The sequence below is a fragment of the Ailuropoda melanoleuca genome, chromosome 2 (assembly GCF_002007445.2).
Source record: "Ailuropoda melanoleuca isolate Jingjing chromosome 2, ASM200744v2, whole genome shotgun sequence".
NCBI lineage: Eukaryota > Metazoa > Chordata > Mammalia > Carnivora > Ursidae > Ailuropoda > Ailuropoda melanoleuca.
This window is the reverse complement of record NC_048219.1, coordinates 120,103,943-120,121,987: the sequence shown is the minus strand read 5'-3', so window position 1 is coordinate 120,121,987 and position 18,045 is coordinate 120,103,943. Positions and strand designations below refer to the sequence as shown.

The 18,045-nt window shown below is 38.6% G+C and overlaps 1 protein-coding gene across 7 annotated transcripts in view; it reads right to left on the bottom strand.

Annotated features, from left to right (window-relative positions):
• Nucleotides 1–647: 647 nt before the first annotated feature.
• MBD5 (methyl-CpG binding domain protein 5) overlaps nt 648–18,045 on the bottom strand; it is a 448,730-nt gene continuing 431,332 nt past the window's right edge. For all 7 annotated transcript variants that reach the window (XM_034654544.1, XM_034654540.1, XM_034654547.1 and 4 more), the window contains 3 exons: nt 13,423–13,496; nt 5,181–5,256; nt 648–2,278 (listed from right to left, as the gene is read on the bottom strand). In XM_034654544.1, the coding sequence (XP_034510435.1) occupies nt 2,207–2,278; nt 5,181–5,256; nt 13,423–13,496 (222 nt within the window). In that variant the 3' untranslated portion in view covers nt 648–2,206. The remainder of the gene's footprint in view (nt 2,279–5,180; nt 5,257–13,422; nt 13,497–18,045) is intronic.

Sequence of the window (18,045 nt, the reverse complement as noted above, 5' to 3'; positions counted from 1 at the left end):
ACCACCATGTAGACGAAAGAGTAGAAAAGCAGGTTGGTGGCAAAAAATTTTTTAAAAAAGGACGTTTATGGTTTAAACATACCAAACACACAAAGATGAGTCGACTAAACTACACAAAAGATGACTCAGGGTGACTGCATGAAGGACCGGCAGGCAATCCCACGGTTACACGAAGACACAATGAACCTACCCCAGAAGGAAGGGTTCCTGCCTCCAGGCCCAGAAGCCCAGGGTAGCCAGTTGCATTCTGTCAGGCTTGGGGGTAGGGGTGAGGGTGGGAGTGGAAGGATAGTGAGACAGGAGACCGGGGGAAGAACTAAGAGCTGTTGCTATCAAAAGTGAGCCCAGGTGGAGTGCTCTGTGCTGTGGCCCCAAGAAACCAACTGGAAGAATGACCTTGGTCTCCTTTTTCCTGAGTTACTGGAACTCTGCTACATTGTGGGACTGAGGAGTATGGGGGGAGTGGATGAGAGAGGAGGGATAACAGAGGTGGTGGGCATTTGGGGGTCCAGAGCCTGCTACTGAAATGTTCCCAGTAACTGGAGCTTTAAGCTGTTGAGTGAGCCCCAGGCTGGGGGACAAGCAGCGAGTGCTCTCAGGGGAGGGGGGGGGGGGTTAAGGGTTTGGGGGGGGGGGCTGGNGGTTTGGGGGTGGGGGCTGGTGATTCTAAGAATAAAGGGATAATGGATCCCTTCTTTTTGACAATCCATCAGTGGAAGTCAGCCTGGAGGCCTGAAACTTCACTCAAGTGCATGGGAGATAGGGTTAGACCACCACCACAAAAATTGTGAAAAAAAGACGGAAAATTATGTTGTGCTACATTTCTTATTAATAACCTTGTACTTTACAATGGCTCACAGTTTTAGGTTTGTATACTTGTAATGTAGTATTTTCTCTCTACATTTGTTTCACATTTTTTTCTTAATATAATATAAATAATTTGGTTAATAGATTTAACCTGCACATTTCAGCCACATTAATATATATAAGAATCTGTTAATGGTATAAATAATTCTTTAAATAAAATAAATCTGATATGTTACATAATACTGATAAAAAATTACCATTGCTAATAATTTTGTAAGCCACCTTCACTTCTGGTTTGAGTAATACTGATGAATGGCTATGAAACCTGCTTTGATGATTCGTATTTCTTTTTGCCACTACAAAAAAACTGAATCGTAATCAACCTTACCTCTGATAATGGTTTTGAAGTGGGGCTTTTGCCTCCATGTATGGAAACAGAGAGTTTAATCTCATCAGGTATTGTCTGCAAACAAATTCCACTCTGAGCGTCAACGGTGGTGCGGCATAAGCTAGCTAGATCAGCAGGTGGCTATCAAACGTTAACTACAGAAATGACTGAGTAAAATATTCCATCTAAGATTTTTTTTTATAAAACCTATTCTACTTTAAAACTTAGGTAAAAAAAATATGCAACAAATGGTTGCAGTTTCTGAATTCTTAATTTAGACCTGTGAGCCCTCATCCCTTGAGAAATCTGCAAGGTTTTGATTTCCTAGGCACCCGAAATCGAGTCCAGCGCTGCCAGGCAAGGTTCATTCCAAACAGACAATATAAATGGACACTCGGTGGTGTGCAGTGTATGTCATCATTCAGGTAATACATCATCATGCCTTTTCTCTGCTGTTAAATACAAAAACAGCATCTGTTACATTATCATAGAAAAGCATTTAGGTTGTATTTTTATTTATCACTTTACACTGGTAGTCTCTGGTAGGTGTACTCCATAGAAACCAAAGAATTTTGTACACTATTTCTTTGTACAATAAAAGATAAAGTGTGCATTAGGTATGCTTGTACATGACAATATTGTACAATATTTACACTTCTGATATCACCATGAAATTCTGTATTTTCTATATACAACATTGAAAAGTCTTCAGAAACATTTGGACATTTCTTATAATCACAATTTTAGTATTATAGAAAAAGTTTCTCCGTAATCTCTTGACCATTTATTACTCTCATCAGTCGGGGATTTTGATTGGTTTTCCAGCCTTCATTATCCTTCCTGTTCAAAAAAATATTGTATCACTGTTTCTTTTAGCACCCTGTGGTGGTGGTAGCGATCTGCCATAGTATAAATACTGATATAACAGTAGCCATATCAATACCTATCTATAGATAGATTTATCTGTGCACATTCCTTAATAAACACTGCGCATTGGTGGAGTAGTCCCTGTTATCTGGAGATCTTCCTTCTCTTGGGTTTGGGGGGTCTCATTTGTCTGTCTCCCTGTGGGATTTGGTGAACCTGGAGATAAACAGGTGGGAAAAAAAACAACAGAGGTTGAAAGTACAAACACCATACGATTTCTGACAAAGAAACAGGGGAGGGAATAGATTCCACCTTTCCTTTTCAATCACTGATATCATGAAGCATTTACATTTTTTGTCAAGACCCCAGATCTCAGTCTTCCCACAGTCACTACAGAGAAGGAGGAATCCTAGGAACTGACAAGCAGAACAACACTGTGGGAACCCCATAAACGGTGGAACTCCAAGGAGGAACCGGAGAAAATCAAGTGTGGGAAATGCAGTGTGCAGTTGCTACCCCTGCTGTCCATTTAAGACAGAAATAAAGCCTTTCCTGTTAGCGGTCCCTAGATCACCAGATTCAGTAGAGTCTAGAAAAGTAGAAAAATACATACCAAACATGTTTTCTTCTTTCCTTCATCACCCGACTTATTTTACAACTACTAAGAAGGTCAAAGATGGTAAGAGCAGCACACAGCTCAGTTTATTCATGAGAAGCCTTGGAGTGCGAAAGAGAATACCACTACCATCTGTTGGCAGATCTGAGCTCGTAGAGTCTGGGATGAGCAAGCGGTACAACTCATCTTTATATGTTAGTGCAGAAGCTGTAGCCCTTAGGGCTGCGTGTCAGACTGAGCAGGGGTGGAGCATGGCAGGGCATGATCGCCAGGTATCAGACAGCAGGTGCGGTTCTGAGGGGCAGAGGACACGTACTAGGGAGGTGATCAGGTGCCCCACATTGTGTGTGGCTACTGATAGGGGAAGGCACAATCAAGGCCCAGGAAAGGCAGGCTAGTCCCAAGGCAGTGGTGTAGCTAATGCTTAACAACCAGCTCCCTGGGGAGGGACACAAGCTTATTGCAGCATTGGCCAATTTCCATGGTGTAAATCCTTCCACCACAGCCGATTTCAAAGCTACCAACATAATGTCACAGGACTCATCATTAGGAGATGCGTCCAATCAGTTCTCAAGGCCCACTACAAGTTGGCTTAATTGTACATTTTAAAAACAATGTTTAGATAACAGCAAAGGCCAATACTATTCAAAGTCAAATGGAAAAAGCTTTAAAATAATTAAATTTTGAAAGTAACGTTTTTAAGTTTCTCAAACTGCCTCTTCCTCCTAACTTGTCCATATACATTTTTTAAAACCACTAGTTTCTGATGATGAGCCACAACTGAAAACTGGTTGTAATTGAGCAAAGAAGACTTTCTCCAAGACTGCAAACAAGTTTTGGTAATCCGTGGGCCAAATGTGGCCTGAAGAGGTATTTTGTTTAGCTGTATGATGCTTTAATGTCTAAGAAATAGTTGTCAATACTAAAAAAAAGGAGGAAATTTCATTTCCAGACTTCTAGCATCTTATGAAAAATTGGAAGACCTTGCAACTCTGGCATAATTTCCCATCTGGTTCAGATCTGCTGGAGCGTGGAAGAAGGAGCTCGTTCTGGAGAGAGCATGGACTCCAGGGTGCCACAATTCCCACCAGTCCTGACTGCATGCTGGCCACAAAGGTCAAATCTCCTGCAGCAAAGACCAGCAAGATGCTCACCAAACCCATTTTCTCTTCTTCCGGAACAGGCACATCATATATTACATTTCCCAGTCCATTTGAGTTAAGAAAGCCATATGATGGGGTCAGACCAGAGGAAAATCAGCAGAAGCGATGAGCCTATCCTGGCAGCCCTCTGCATATACTCTTCTCCCACCTGCTGGATGGATGCAAGTAACATGAAGGAACCCTCTGAGGCCCTAAGGAATGGCGGACACTAGATGGAGAGAGAAGAACCTGAGTCTCTGAATGACTGTGTGCACCAAGCCCTTCCCCAACCAGCACCAGACTGAAGTGAGCAACAGCCTTTACTGGGTTGAGCTTCTAAGGCAGCCTACCCTGGCCTCTTGGTTGGCATTTCTCAATCCCCTTGAGCTGCTGTTTCTCTTACATCTGACCCACTTTACTTATTGATAGTATTTGCCTGGCCTTAGAAGGTGTTTAAGTTTATAATCCCTGCTTTAGACCTTTCTTAAATTCTATCAGGAAATTTAACATCTTAGGGTTTTCATTCACCCATCTGCAAATGATGGGTTGGATCACAAAATTTCTAAGGCCCATACCAACCCCAACATTCTGTGAATCTATAACCCATATCTTGTCAATCAGAGGCCATTGAATGGGTTGTTAGGATCCAGATAACCTTGTTAACACGAAGTGTTGAGTAAAAGTAAAAGAAATTAGTTTTCATTGCTGAATAGCCTTAGATAATTTACATTTTTAAAAGAAATTACCAAAGTTATATAACTAATATATGAATTAGAGGACAACGATTAAACTTCTCACATTCAATACTATTGTATGAACAGCTCAGTAAAAATGTAAAAAAAGAATAAACACAACTTCTCAAGAACCAGAGGTTACAGTGTTCAATAATTTAACAATAGGATTTTGTGCCAAATATTTTCCTTTTTAGGTAACAGTAGAAAGGAAATGAGAGGTCTACCCACTGTTGATCTTGACCCTATTGTTCAATTCCCTTTTTTTGTTCTATGGACAAAGCGAAATTTGCATTATTGGCTATTTAGGCAGTAGTAGTGGCCACTGTTATTCAGAGAGCCAAACGCAGAAACCTGTGGTTTGAACTCGAATATTTTGCTGCTCACATTTAGAAAGAACGTTATGTGGAGAACACAAAAGTTATCTCAGAAAAAAGACATATATAATACTACTAAGTTATTTTTTCTTAAATTACTTTGAATCTTTTCTGATATCAGTCTTTTTTTAAACCTTGTAATTTAGTATTGCTATGTGAGTTGCTTGTCAATATTTAAGAGACTTTACCAGAAAGTGCAATACAATTTATTTTCAAAGAAACACAGTATAATGGAAAAATAAATTAACTTACAGTCCCAGACATTTTGTCCAGTTCACTCATGGCCTCATGAATAGCAGCTTCTAAATGGTTATTTAGCTTTCCACTTCTGGAATTAATGAAAACAACACACCAGATTAATAAATTAAGGAAACAAAGTCTCAATTTAATCCTCTAATCAGAAAACAGAAGTAAATTCCACCAGAGAAAGTCAATTTATATTTACATTTGAAAGAGTCAGATGACAAACGCTCCAGGATTCTCATCCCCGCATACTAATAATAAAGTCACTGAACAAAGAAAAAAATGTAACATATGATAGGGGACGATGGATTCTTTCCCCTTCCACATGTTTCTTCCCCCGTCTGATGCTTTTGCAAGAAAACTGGGCCCTGGGTCTCCTTTGCCACAGATGCCGCTTGTCCTCCGGGATTCCAGCCTGCCCTGCATTGCCTCTCCTTTCGGCTCGTCTCGTCTGTTCCTCAGGCAGCCGCGCGGTGCGGCCGCGGGGAGGGTGGAGGGGCTGAACTGCAGACTCTGGCCACTAGGGAGCTCCCTCTGCCCTCTCTGGCGCGCCCCGGCTTCCAGAGTTGAGCAAGTGAAGGCTGAAATCTGGTGTGCCTACACACGTCGCACGTTCTGGGTGGGAAACAGCTTCACTGTCACGCCCAAGGCTCCCTCCAGGACTGAGCCCCCAAACCATGTTCCCCCAAACGAAAATGACTTAAGTATCTGAACAGATAAAGAATGACTCTCTCAGAGTGTCCATCACTTGTCAGATTTTTTTTCTCTACTCAGCCTAGCGTGACGCACGTGTGGCCTGAGTAACACAAAACGGTACATCTTCCACTGTTGAAACCATAGGACGTTGTGCAACTAACGACTTAAGATCAGGCAAACCCACACCCTCTCCTTCTGTAGTTATGTGCCCTTTGTCTACTCTAACTTCTTTCCCCTTTTTTATGCATATACATCTTACCCAATTATTCTGAGTACTAAGGTGATTCATTTATCTTGTCGCGACAATTACTAGAAAAGGTGCAGACATACACCTTTTCAAAAGAGGCTGTCGGCGTGGTTTTCCAAGAGTTAAGTTCCACCTCAGCATCGACACGGAGATTGGAAATTTGTAGTTGCGGAGGAATTTGGCTCATAGTCCCATTTAGTTTGGCTCACATCGTGTTTAAAAACATATTTGAACTTTAGCGGAATGCCTTTAGATGAGGCCTTTCGGTTTACCGCAGCCCGCACCAGGTTTTGCCCTCGTAAGCCGCGGCTGGACAATTCACACATTTAGTGTCTGCGTACACCCGGACGAGTATGCTGCCAGGCACACCATGCAGGCGCCACGGATTTACTAACTAAAAATGTGGTCCAAAGCTAACACGATGTCTCGATATTTTGGGAAACATATATGAATTTAAGTCAGTTTAACTGAAAAAAAAAAAGGTTAATGTAATGGTTTTAACTAAAGTATGTGGGCAATACAGCACCAACTCCTTCCTCCTACCTTCTGCAGACCTGTAAGCTCTAGCTTTTACATTCTTCCCATTTATTTTTAGAAATACAAACAATGCAGAAAAGTACATAGAATAAATTAACCCCTAACAAACCCGCTTCCAAGAATAAACTGATATTAAATAACCTACTTCAAGTCTTTTTTATAAAAAAAAAAAAAAAAGCTGAAATTTCCATTTGTCATCAGTTCCTAGTCCCATTCTCTCCTCCTTTCCTCCCCAAAGGCAACTGTTGTGTATCTTCCTAGTATGTTTTCATATTTTTTAATTTTTAATTTTTAATTTTTTAATTTTTTAAAAGATTTTATTTATTTATTTATTTGACAGAGATAGAGACAGCCAGCGAGAGAGGGAACACAAGCAGGGGGAGTGGGAGAGGAAGAAGCAGGCTCACAGCAGAGGAGCCTGATGTGGGGCTCGATCCCACAACGCCGGGATCACGCCCTGAGCCGAAGGCAGACGCTTAACCGCTGTGCCACCCAGGCGCCCCTAATTTTTAATTTTTTAAAAGATATTTATTTATTTGACACAGAGAGAGAGAGAAAGAGAGAGCGCACTCGTGCGCAAGCCAGGGAAGCAGGAGATGGAGAGGGGGAATCAGGCTCCCCACTGAGCAGGGAGCCCAAGGACGCTGGGCTTGATCCCAGGATCCTTAGATCATGACCTGAGCCAAAGGCAGACACTTAACCAACTGAGCCATCCAGGTGCCCCCGTTTTTATATTTTATATGTCCACGAACAGTACCTGTGTTTTTTTTTTTTTAAGTATAGACACAAAGGTGTCCATGAGGTATGATATGGTATACATACTATTCTGCAACTTGTCTCTTTCTCCCTTATCACTGTCCAAGCACTGAGCACTGTCCAAGTTGATATTATAATCTATTCATACCGTCTTTTATTTGCCTACCCATTCCAGTTTTAAGGGACCATGAGCATCTTGTGGAGTCAGTCTGGGTTGCTTTCCTAGTGAGAAGTTTGCTATGCCTGATTCTGAGTGACGTGAGGCGGGGGTGGAGGGCCGTCTGAACCCAGGACTCCGCAGGCCATGTAAGCTTGGCTAGGGTTGGGCTGGGGCAACATTTATGGGCTGTTTGGCAAAGGTCTTGACAGTACCACGTTGTCTAATTACTTAACAATATTACACCTTGAATAATGTGTTAAATAGATTTATCTTTACTATTTCTTTTGTATTTAAAAATATGAATATATATTTCAAAAGATATTTATGTTATGGATACTTATTATAATATCTTATGGGTTTACAATTAACTACATAAAGTTCTAAATGTCTAAAATGAAGGTAAAACATTTCAATGAAAAGCTACTAAAGAATTTTGGTTTTCTCACTTTTATCTTAATAGCAAAAATAGCTACTATTTATTGAAAATTGTCTATGTGCCAAGAATTGTGTTAAATCTTCATATACATTACCTCAATCCTAACAGGAAGCCTATGAGGTAGGTATTATGACAACCATTTATATGCAATACTTCATGACTTTTAGGAGAACTGGTGAAACCAGTTCTAACTTGGTAATGAAGAAAATGGATATTTAACTACAATAGTGTTTAAAAGTAATACATTCAAAGAGCCATGAAAAAAATTTTCCCAAACTATGAAAAATTGCAATAACATCACCATTAAAATATAAAAATAATTCAAGATTAGTTGTTGAATAAAAAGTTAGAATTTAGGACTTTGTGATCTCATTCTTCAACAAGATGTTTAAAATGTTTGTAAACAGCTTGTATTAATTTAAGCTAAATTAATAGTGTTTTTCCTTTAACAAACTTAAGCAGTTAATAGAGGGAGAAATGATTACTTGTGGAAGAGAGAATAGATACAGAGAGGTGGGGCATGAAATTATTTGAATGCATCATGAGTTTCAAGACTACAGACTAATTTTTACACTAACTGGTCAGATCAGGGAAGAATGAACTTAAAAGAGGAAGAAAAATTTCCATGAGTTCATGAAATGAATAATTAGTCAAAATTTAGTCTTGCAGTACCGAGGGCCTCCCTGTGGAGTCTCCTCCACTATTTTCAATTCCCTGCTGACATTTAATAATAAACATTTTTACTAATGGACACTCTAAAACCTACTTGATTAAGCGATAGATGTTCCCATAATCACATTTCTAGTTATTAATGGAGATAATTGCCACTTCTATTATTCACTGCCTATATTGTCACACATTAGCCTTATTTTCACTAATTGAGGAAAAGGCAGGTACGCATCTGTGAATGGTACAAGAAATGAGGGAAATGAGAAGCTGAATGTTGCTCTACGTTGTCAGTTTAGAATTTAAGCAACTCACTTCGTGTAGAACAGAACAAATTTGGGTGACACCTAAATGTCAAGAATATTAGATTCTGAAACTGAATCCATAAAGAAAGTGTGAAGATTGAAGAAAATTTAACATGCTGGGGCAACTGGGTGGCTCAGTTGGTTAAACGTCTGGCTTTTGGTCTTGGTTCAGATCATGAACTCAGGGTTGTAGGATCAAGCCCCTCTTCAGGCTCTGCACTCAGCGGGGAGTCTGCTTGGGATTCTCTCTCTCTCCTTCTGCTCCTCCCCTCTGTGCTCACATGCTCTTGCTTTCTCTAATAAATAAATAAATCTTAAAAAAAAAGGAAATTTAACATGCTAAGTACAATTTCTTGGTTTTAAAGTGAAAGTAAGATTTATTTTATCACTTTATCACTTTCCAGCTTCACAAAAAATCAGATTACCAAATTTTAAATTTATATGTACGTATAGATATAAGATTTGGTCCTCATTTCAGTGAAAATCATAACAAATCTAAAAGCGATGGAATTTTTTTCTTTTTTCTTTTTTTTTTTTTAAAGATTTTATTTTTATTTATTCGACAGAGATAGAGATAGCCAGCGAGAGAGGGAACACAAGCAGGGGGAGTGGGAGAGGAAGAAGCAGGCTCATAGTGGAAGAGCCTGATGTGGGGCTCGATCCCATAACGCCGGGATCACGCCCTGAGCCGAAGGCAGACGCTTAACCACTGTGTCACCCAGGCGCCCCGGAATTTTTTTCTTTAATGAAGCTATTTCTTAAGTATAAAATAACCCCAAGTAATGTCTTCAATATATATGTTAATATTTCTTTTGTGATTAGGCTGTAATAGGCATATCAGCTTAAAGATACTTATTGTACAGTTTGATTATAGCATATTCGAAATTAAAATGAATACATAAAATTCTAAACATCTAATAGGGTCGTAGAATGTTTCAACTGGCAAAAATATCTCATAATTGTGTTTGCTTCACCTGTATCTTTACAGTAAAAATAGCTGTTTACTAACTACTTACCATGTGCCAAGTACTGCATTAAGGCTCTCTTTAAATTATCTATATTATAACAATGCTAAGAGGTAGTTATTAATATGCCCACTTTAGAAATGAAGAATTTAGGCTTAGAGAGGTTAAGCAACATGCTCAAGGGCACACAACTCTAAAGTGGTGGAAACAGGATTTGAACTCAGGCCCCAAAGCAACCTCTTAAACCATCTTATTCCAAATGCTGCCATCCTTTTTCAGTTGCTTCCTTCCTCCTTTTCCTTTGTCTACAAAAGCAGCCAAATATTTGTCATTTTAAAAATTCTTCCAGTTATTTTTTAGGAAATTTTCATCTTAAGGATAGGAAATTAATTTATATCAGCTCTCTCTTTTCCCTTTTTATTCACTGTTCAACCCATGGCCACTTTGTTTTTACACCTTCCACTTTATTGGAAACTGTTTTCACTAAGGTTGCCAACAGCCTCTAAATTGCGCAGTCCAATGGAAACTTCTCAGTTTTTGCCTCAGTGGGCTGCTGTTCATCATTTTATCATCCTGGATGCTTTTGGCCTTTGGTTTCTAACACCCTACTCTGCTGCCCCCCCCCCATTCTCTTCCTCCTTTTTGATTTTTCTCATCTTCTTCATTATCTCTAGTAAATGTTCAAATGTCCAAGTGGTTCAATCCTTAGTCCACTGTTCAAATGGGCCAAAGGATCTCCGTGTGATCACAACCTTTTTTCCATAGTCAAATACCACTTCTTCCCAGTGTCAGACTTGTGTCCAACACAGTCCACGGGTACCCCACATGTACTCAACAGTTCCCCCCGAATTCTCCACTTCAGTCAGTGTTTCTATCACCCATCAAGTCACCCCAGCTAAAACCCTGAAAGTTGCCCTTGATTGCTTGCCCTTCTCATTCCAATCAATCACCATGACATTCTGTGAATTTTACCTCCTAAATATTTCTCGACCTCATTCCTCTTCCTCTATTTTCATCGCTCCCATTCTGGTTTGAGTCCTCATCCTCCCTTGTTCTCCTAAACATTATCGCTGTTTCCAGTACGGTTCCCCTAAAATTTATCCTCCATGCAGCCATAGCTAAAGTGAAAATGCAACCACCTGTCCCCTCAGGCACTTCCAATAAGATAAAGGATCCTCTGGACCTCCACTAAGCTCTTTATGATCTGATTGCTGCTTACACCTTTGGCCGCATCTCTTACAATTTCCTGTCTGATGCTTTACGGTCCCCCAAATCCTGCTGCTGATCTCATCTAAACACCATCCCGCCCCATGCCAGTGTGGTCCTTATTTCCTTTGCCTGGCTAATACCCATGTAGTGTGTAAGGCTTGGCTCAATACCTCCTCTAGAAAGTCTTCCTTTGCCCTAGTTTCATGCCACTTCTCAATGATCCCCAAATATCCTATACATATTGCTGTCATTGCAATTTTAACATTTTAATTGTTTCTGGATCTGTCTCCTTTGCTCAACAGTGAGCTCCAGGGACTGCAGCACAGATTTTTGCTCAGTTAGTCTCCTTAAATTGGGGGAATAACTAAATGATTAAATAAATAAATAAATACATGATTGGGTTCAATACATCATTTGACCTTCAAGTAATTATTTAAACTGTTTGGGTCTGAGTGTCCTCATCCATAAATGAACTTAGTAATTCTGGCCCATTCTGTGATTGGGAGAATAAAATAATGGATTTTAAATAGCTTATGTAAAATGTACAGTATTCTACTGGGCATTTATAAGACAAGTCGGCCTGCATAGACAATATCATGATAAATAAGGCTGTCCGCACTGAAGTTTGCTTCATAGTTCCTTCTTTTACATCTCCAATCCATATTCTGAGTTTATGGTTTCATGACGGTTCCTTTAGATTATGCCACTTAGGACCCATGTAAATTTACCATTACTAGTAAACTAGCTTTGGAGAAAAAAATTTTAAATTGCTTTTTATTACTTACTACCTTTCAGAAATTGATCAATACCAAATTTATGGGGAAAATACAGCTCATTTCGAGGCAGTATATTTAAATATTTGGAGGTGTTAATTCATTTCTGTGTTGTTGTTTTGGATATTTTGCACATCACTCAGCTAACTGGCCTATCTCACCGGAGGAAAGATTTTAGGGATCTTTTACATCAAATAAACAAGTACTGTTGAATATTCCACAGCAAATGGCCCATTGCAAATTTGTGATGTAGGTAATTTGCAATTTCCCTCCTTTCATCCAGAATTTATATTAATTTTGTGGGCCTTATCCTACTACAAAGCTCAGAATAGTCAGAGTAGAGGGGGCTGGCCTCACCGTATTCTTTATCTTATCTGCAGCAAATCTGGCAATTCACTTGGCCATCGCCACCATCAGTGCCAACTTGCTACCTTCCAGAGAAGTCCCCAACATAGGATGTGGTTGGCATCTTTTTGTGAGGCAGTTTATTGAGATAAAGAGTCTCCCCAAGAGTTGCTGAGTTCTGAAATTTTACCTCTGGCACCACCAAGAGAAAGAGTTCTCTTTAACAGATACCATTGATATTACGTACACAAGATACACTACTAATCGCTCTGATCCCGTAATTCTTGGACATTTGATAATATGAACATTTTAGTAACTGAACAGGAATGTAAACTATATGTACTTTTGAGTAACTTTCCATGTGCGTATACAAAAGCACATTTGTAGTTCTTTACCTTAAAATGAAATAATAATTATGATACACAAAACTACGTCGTATTACAGTGGAAACTGTGTTTCAAACATTATCTATTTGTCCATAAAACATTTACCCAGAATATAAAGATTTAGAAATACTTGAATAATAATGTCTCAACGTACAACTTCTTGTTATAATTCCAAAGAAAACCTGTTATTCTTGCCCTAAGAAAAAAGAATTACTTACCATCACTTTGACTAATAGTTACTCTGCCAAAATTTTTACCTGTGTATAACTGGGAGTATCTCCCCATTCCTACTCCCAAAGGGATAGACTTTAACTACAGTTTTCTTTTTCTATTTTATTTAATTTTTTAATTTTTATTTATTTTTTTAGTAATCTCTGTGCCCAACAGGGGGTGGGAACTCATGACTCCCAAATCAAGAGTCCCATGCTCTTCTGACTGAGTCAACCAGGCGTCCCTTGCTACACTTTCAGAAACTGTTTAATTGCTACATGTTCTTCCAGTAAATGAGAGGGATGGAAATGGTGGGAGTGAGGAAAGAGCTCATGAAGAGGGAAATCCCACACAACAGTACAAATTAAGAGAAGAAAATATTTTCTGTAAAAGCTAATTTGGCTTAACTATAATGGTCCTCTTGGGTGATAAGTACTCAACTGTAGTTAGGCAGGCCCAAAGATGGACAAAATTAGTGAGATTTTCTTGTCCCTATGAACAAAAACCAGTAAATTATATCTGTGGAAAACAAAATGGTGGGAAAAAAAATCGGTGCTTACTTTCTGTTCCTTTTCCGGGCTCGGCTGTAGGCTTCTAAACCTTCTGTTAGTGTCTTCAACTTCTCGGGCTCCACCTGAGTGAAGGCATGAAGACCAAACCATATTACCCAGACCTGCAATTGTTAACACCGTTCTTACTTTCCTGCTGGGGGAGGGGAGGCTTAACTTTCACTGCCCTGTCAAATGTCCTATCTTTGCTCAAGCAGAGGTTGACCGTGTGGCTTCAGGCTGTAACATCAATGGAAATGAGAGATCATTTGGCTTTCCTATTGTCAACATTTTGAAAATATTTTAAGAACAAAATTTGGACTTTAAATAACCTTCATTTCACAAAATCAGATAAATCAGAGATCCCTGGTTTGCTTTCTCTACTACCTAGGACTCAGCAACTGCCTATCTGTACCCCATCAGGGGAGGACAAGAGCAGTGGTTGGTGAAGGGGGTGGGCTTTGGAGCCAGCAGATCGAGGTTTGAATCTGACCTCCTCACTTTCTAGCATGAATAAAACACTCAAATGTTCTGGGCCTCAGTTTCCTTCTCTTTAAAATGAGGACAATAATACCTACCTTCCTGCTAGAATCGCTGAGACAATCAAAACGCAACAAATCAGGTTGAACATAGCTAAGCATAGAGCAGCTATTATTACCTGGTAGTATTAGGCTCTGCAGAGGTCACAAAATGAGTGGGAAGTAGGCCATCATTGTCCTTCGGGTCAAGGGAAGAGGGTGTGGCTACACCTTGTGGGTGTGCCTCTCCCTTCTTGCTTTATCACTGCCAAGAATCTTGCTACTTCATCAACCTGTGGCCACCAAATGGTGACTGGGGGACTTCTGGGGGGTGGGGAGGTGCAGTCTTTGCCACTTTCCTGCAATAATCTCTATCGTGGTTCTTGAAGCCACCCCTCCAAGATAAACAATTAATAAATAGGAAAACTTGTATGTGACTTGTGAATAAAAACACCTTTAGAAAAACATTGCTATTTTTATTGATCTTAAAAAAAACAATTTAAGTAAAAACAGTGTTGCTTGCTGTGTAAACACAGCTTCAAGGCAGCTCTCCCAGCCATCCCTTAACCCAGTTTTCTCCCCAACCCTATGCTACTTTTATACAAAATTCGAGAGTTTGCCAAAATGCCTCATGGGTAAGAAAATAAGTACTAAGAAGCAAGGAAATTATTAACTTTTCTCTTGAAATCTTCCTGACTCATGAATATCATTTATAAATAATTTTTCTTTGACCCCTTCAAACTGAGTACCCAGTAATGAGTAACAAAGGGTTTCCTTTATCAAGTTTGAAAACAGGCATTTCTAAGTACTCAATGAGAAAAACAGTTGAATAATGAAAACAGTTTCCTTTTCACAATTTTTGTATTTTGTCTTAGAGGATGCAAATATCTAATAAACACAAGTTCACTGGGGACACCCAATTTCTTGTGTGCTAGAACAAGAGACAAATTTTGCTCTAATAACCCTTCACGGAAGCCACGAAGAAAAGCGTCTTGCTGAAATAACTGGAAAAGCTTAAGTAAGATGAATATATCCATGTGTTGTTTAAAAAAAAAAATGGTGCCTGGAAACATTTTCACATTTCATGTTAGAAAAGAGGTTTCATCTTGTATTCACTCATACGAACAGAAAATGAAAGATATTTCACACATTTATGTAATCTACGGCTAATTCCACTTATATTTAAATGACCCCCCCCTTTGGCAGTAGAAAGGAAGCTCTCCTGTAACATAAACTTACAGTAGACTCAAACTGGTGTAGTGAAAGATCTCAGAAGGGATTGAAGCAACAGAAAGCAGATTCACAGTGAAACAAAGCAAGACACCAATATGAAGACTTACCCCATTGGTCTTAATTCTTAAAAACTAAGTTAGATAAAACTTTTTTTAATCTTCAATTTTTACTTTTAATTAAATAAGGAATAAAGGGCAATAAAAACATTTCTTGTGCATTTATTGTGGAAAAGGCACTGCTTTATCATTAATATGGTAATACTGCAAACTAGTATTATTTTTGTTATTTTACAGATGGAACTCAGTGAATTTAAGTAACATGGCCAGCACTGAAACTCAGGTCTTACTCCAAAGTGCTTAACTTCTCTCTACCACACCAACTACAATATACATGGAAGCATACAATCATTTTATACACACACACACATACACACACAGATATACTAAAAAAAATTAGGTCAAATTATTTTAAAACAAATTAGATTTTTACAGAAATTTAGATAACACATGCCCAAAATTATCTTTAAAAATTTTTTATGCTTGGATAATTTTCTGAACTAATTTTCTACTGCAATTTTTTTTTTCATTTAAATTGCCTCTAAGGCTGTAAGGTACTTTATAATGAACTATATTATTTATAAAGGATTCAATGACCTTGAAAGAGAAAGCAATAATGGTGCTTTCTGAAACTAAATACAAATAAGATACACATCACTATTTATTTCTGATATGACAAGATCATACATATCCAGAGGTAAGTGTTTAGCTTATTCTGTTTCAGAATTTTAGTACTCTACTGAATTGTGAAATATATGAAGAACATATGTTGTTTATAGGGAATTATTCATGCACTTATGCAATATTCAAGAAACGCTTTAAAGATACCACTGCCCCCTTAGATGGTATCGGAGAAGAACAAAATAAATTCAATTTCTAGTCAAACAGAAATCATATTTAATGATTTAATGAATACTCCCTCATAAATTACTTAGCTAACTTGTAAATGAAGAAAGTACTGAGAAATCAAATATATAAATGTAACATTAAAAAGGATAAACACACAAATATTTCTATAAACCTTACACTGAAGGAGCAAGTAATTTAAAACACTTAATACTTTGATCTGTAATTATAAGCTTATATCCCTATACATTCGTAAGCCAGGAGTTCCATAAATTATTTAATTCCTATCTTGGTGAGAAATCATAGGAGGACTTTATGATGTATCTTTATTCATAACTGTCCCATATTCTCACTCTAATAATGATGATGCTAATAGTAATGACCAACATGGTATAACTCTTTGCACATATGTCATTTATGAATTAGAAAAAATTACCAAAATTTATATGTATTTATAGTTCACATATTACCTCATGTATAAATATGCACACATATTGAATATATTTTGATTCCTAAAACCCTCTTTCACTCATTCACATTCTTTAGATATCACAGTTCTTCAACACGCATAGTCCTATAGCCTGTTCAGTAGGGTTGGAAACATACCCAGAAACATACCCATACACTCTTAGAGCATGGAAGTTTAAGACTTTTCTGAACAAGTCTGAATCTCTGGTTGCTTATTTTGTTCACAAGGCACATATTAAAATTTGGCAATTTAAGTTTGATTTGGGGTCAACACAGTTGCATGTAGTTTATCTTAGAAGTAACTTAAATCTACAACAAAGGGAGACGCAAACCTTTCAGAGAGCCAAACTGACCCTCTGAAAGTGAGGGACAGTATATGTTAGAAGAGCCTGGGTCAAAGATCCTAGATCACTTTTGAATAGAGCCCATTAAGTAATCATGATGTAAAAATTTCCTGCAGGCTTTACACCTGGTAACAGGATTGAATTTCTGGGTGATTTGCTTTGCTGCTATTTAGTGGTGAGGCAAAGCTGTCACACAAAGGTCAAAGGGCAGAGAATAAGCCACGTCCCAGGTTTTGTAAGAGGCAGGACAGCTGAATTCAAGCTGCCTTTTCATTCTTTTTTCATGTCATCAGCTCCTGTTGTTGGGGGAATAGTGCTGTTAAAAGGGTACTAGTAAGCTTAGAGTTAGGAGACCAGGGATGGGGCCTGGCTGAACTGCCTGTCACTCTGCCCTTAGGAACACGACTTCGCTAAGCTTCAGCTCCCTCAGCTGTAAAATGGGATGGTTGTGCACATCTTTCTGGATCACTGAGAAACTCTAAAAAGGCAATGAAGACGAAGGAGCTTTCTGAACACCAAAGCACTCTTTACCAAAGTGTCATTAGTGGCATGTGAAATAAGGACAGACCTTTAAACATTTTTAATAGTTCTATATTCATATAAGTTTATATTAGAAAAATACAAAAAGCATTATACCTATGATTGCATACATATTATATCTTAGAGTAAGACTGAAGAAGTTATTTAAAAGTGGCTTGAATGGTGCCTAGTTCATACTATGAGTCCAAAAAGTCTTTGTTGAATAAATACATAAATAAATCTGAATAAAATTTTTAACTAAGTAATAGCACAGGTAGCACACAACTTTATTTTTGTGTTTTGGAGGCGGAGGGGCAGAGGGAGAGAGAGAATCTTAAGCAGACTCCACACCCAGCGTGGAATCTGACACAGGGCTTGATCTCATGACCTTGAGATCATGACCTGAGTTGAAATCAAGAGTTGGACCCTTAACTGACTGAGTCATCCAGGAGCCCCTAAAGGAGCATTACATGCATATTCCCTTTTTTTTTTTTTTTTTTACAGAGAGATGGGGGTGGGTGGAGAGGGAGGCAGGGAGCAGGCAACTTCAGCTGAAGCCTGAGAAATATAGCCCTGAAGCAATAAGCAAATATGAGGCATTTATTAGGTTCATTATTGTCAAACATTTATTAAATAATAAATATTTTTAAA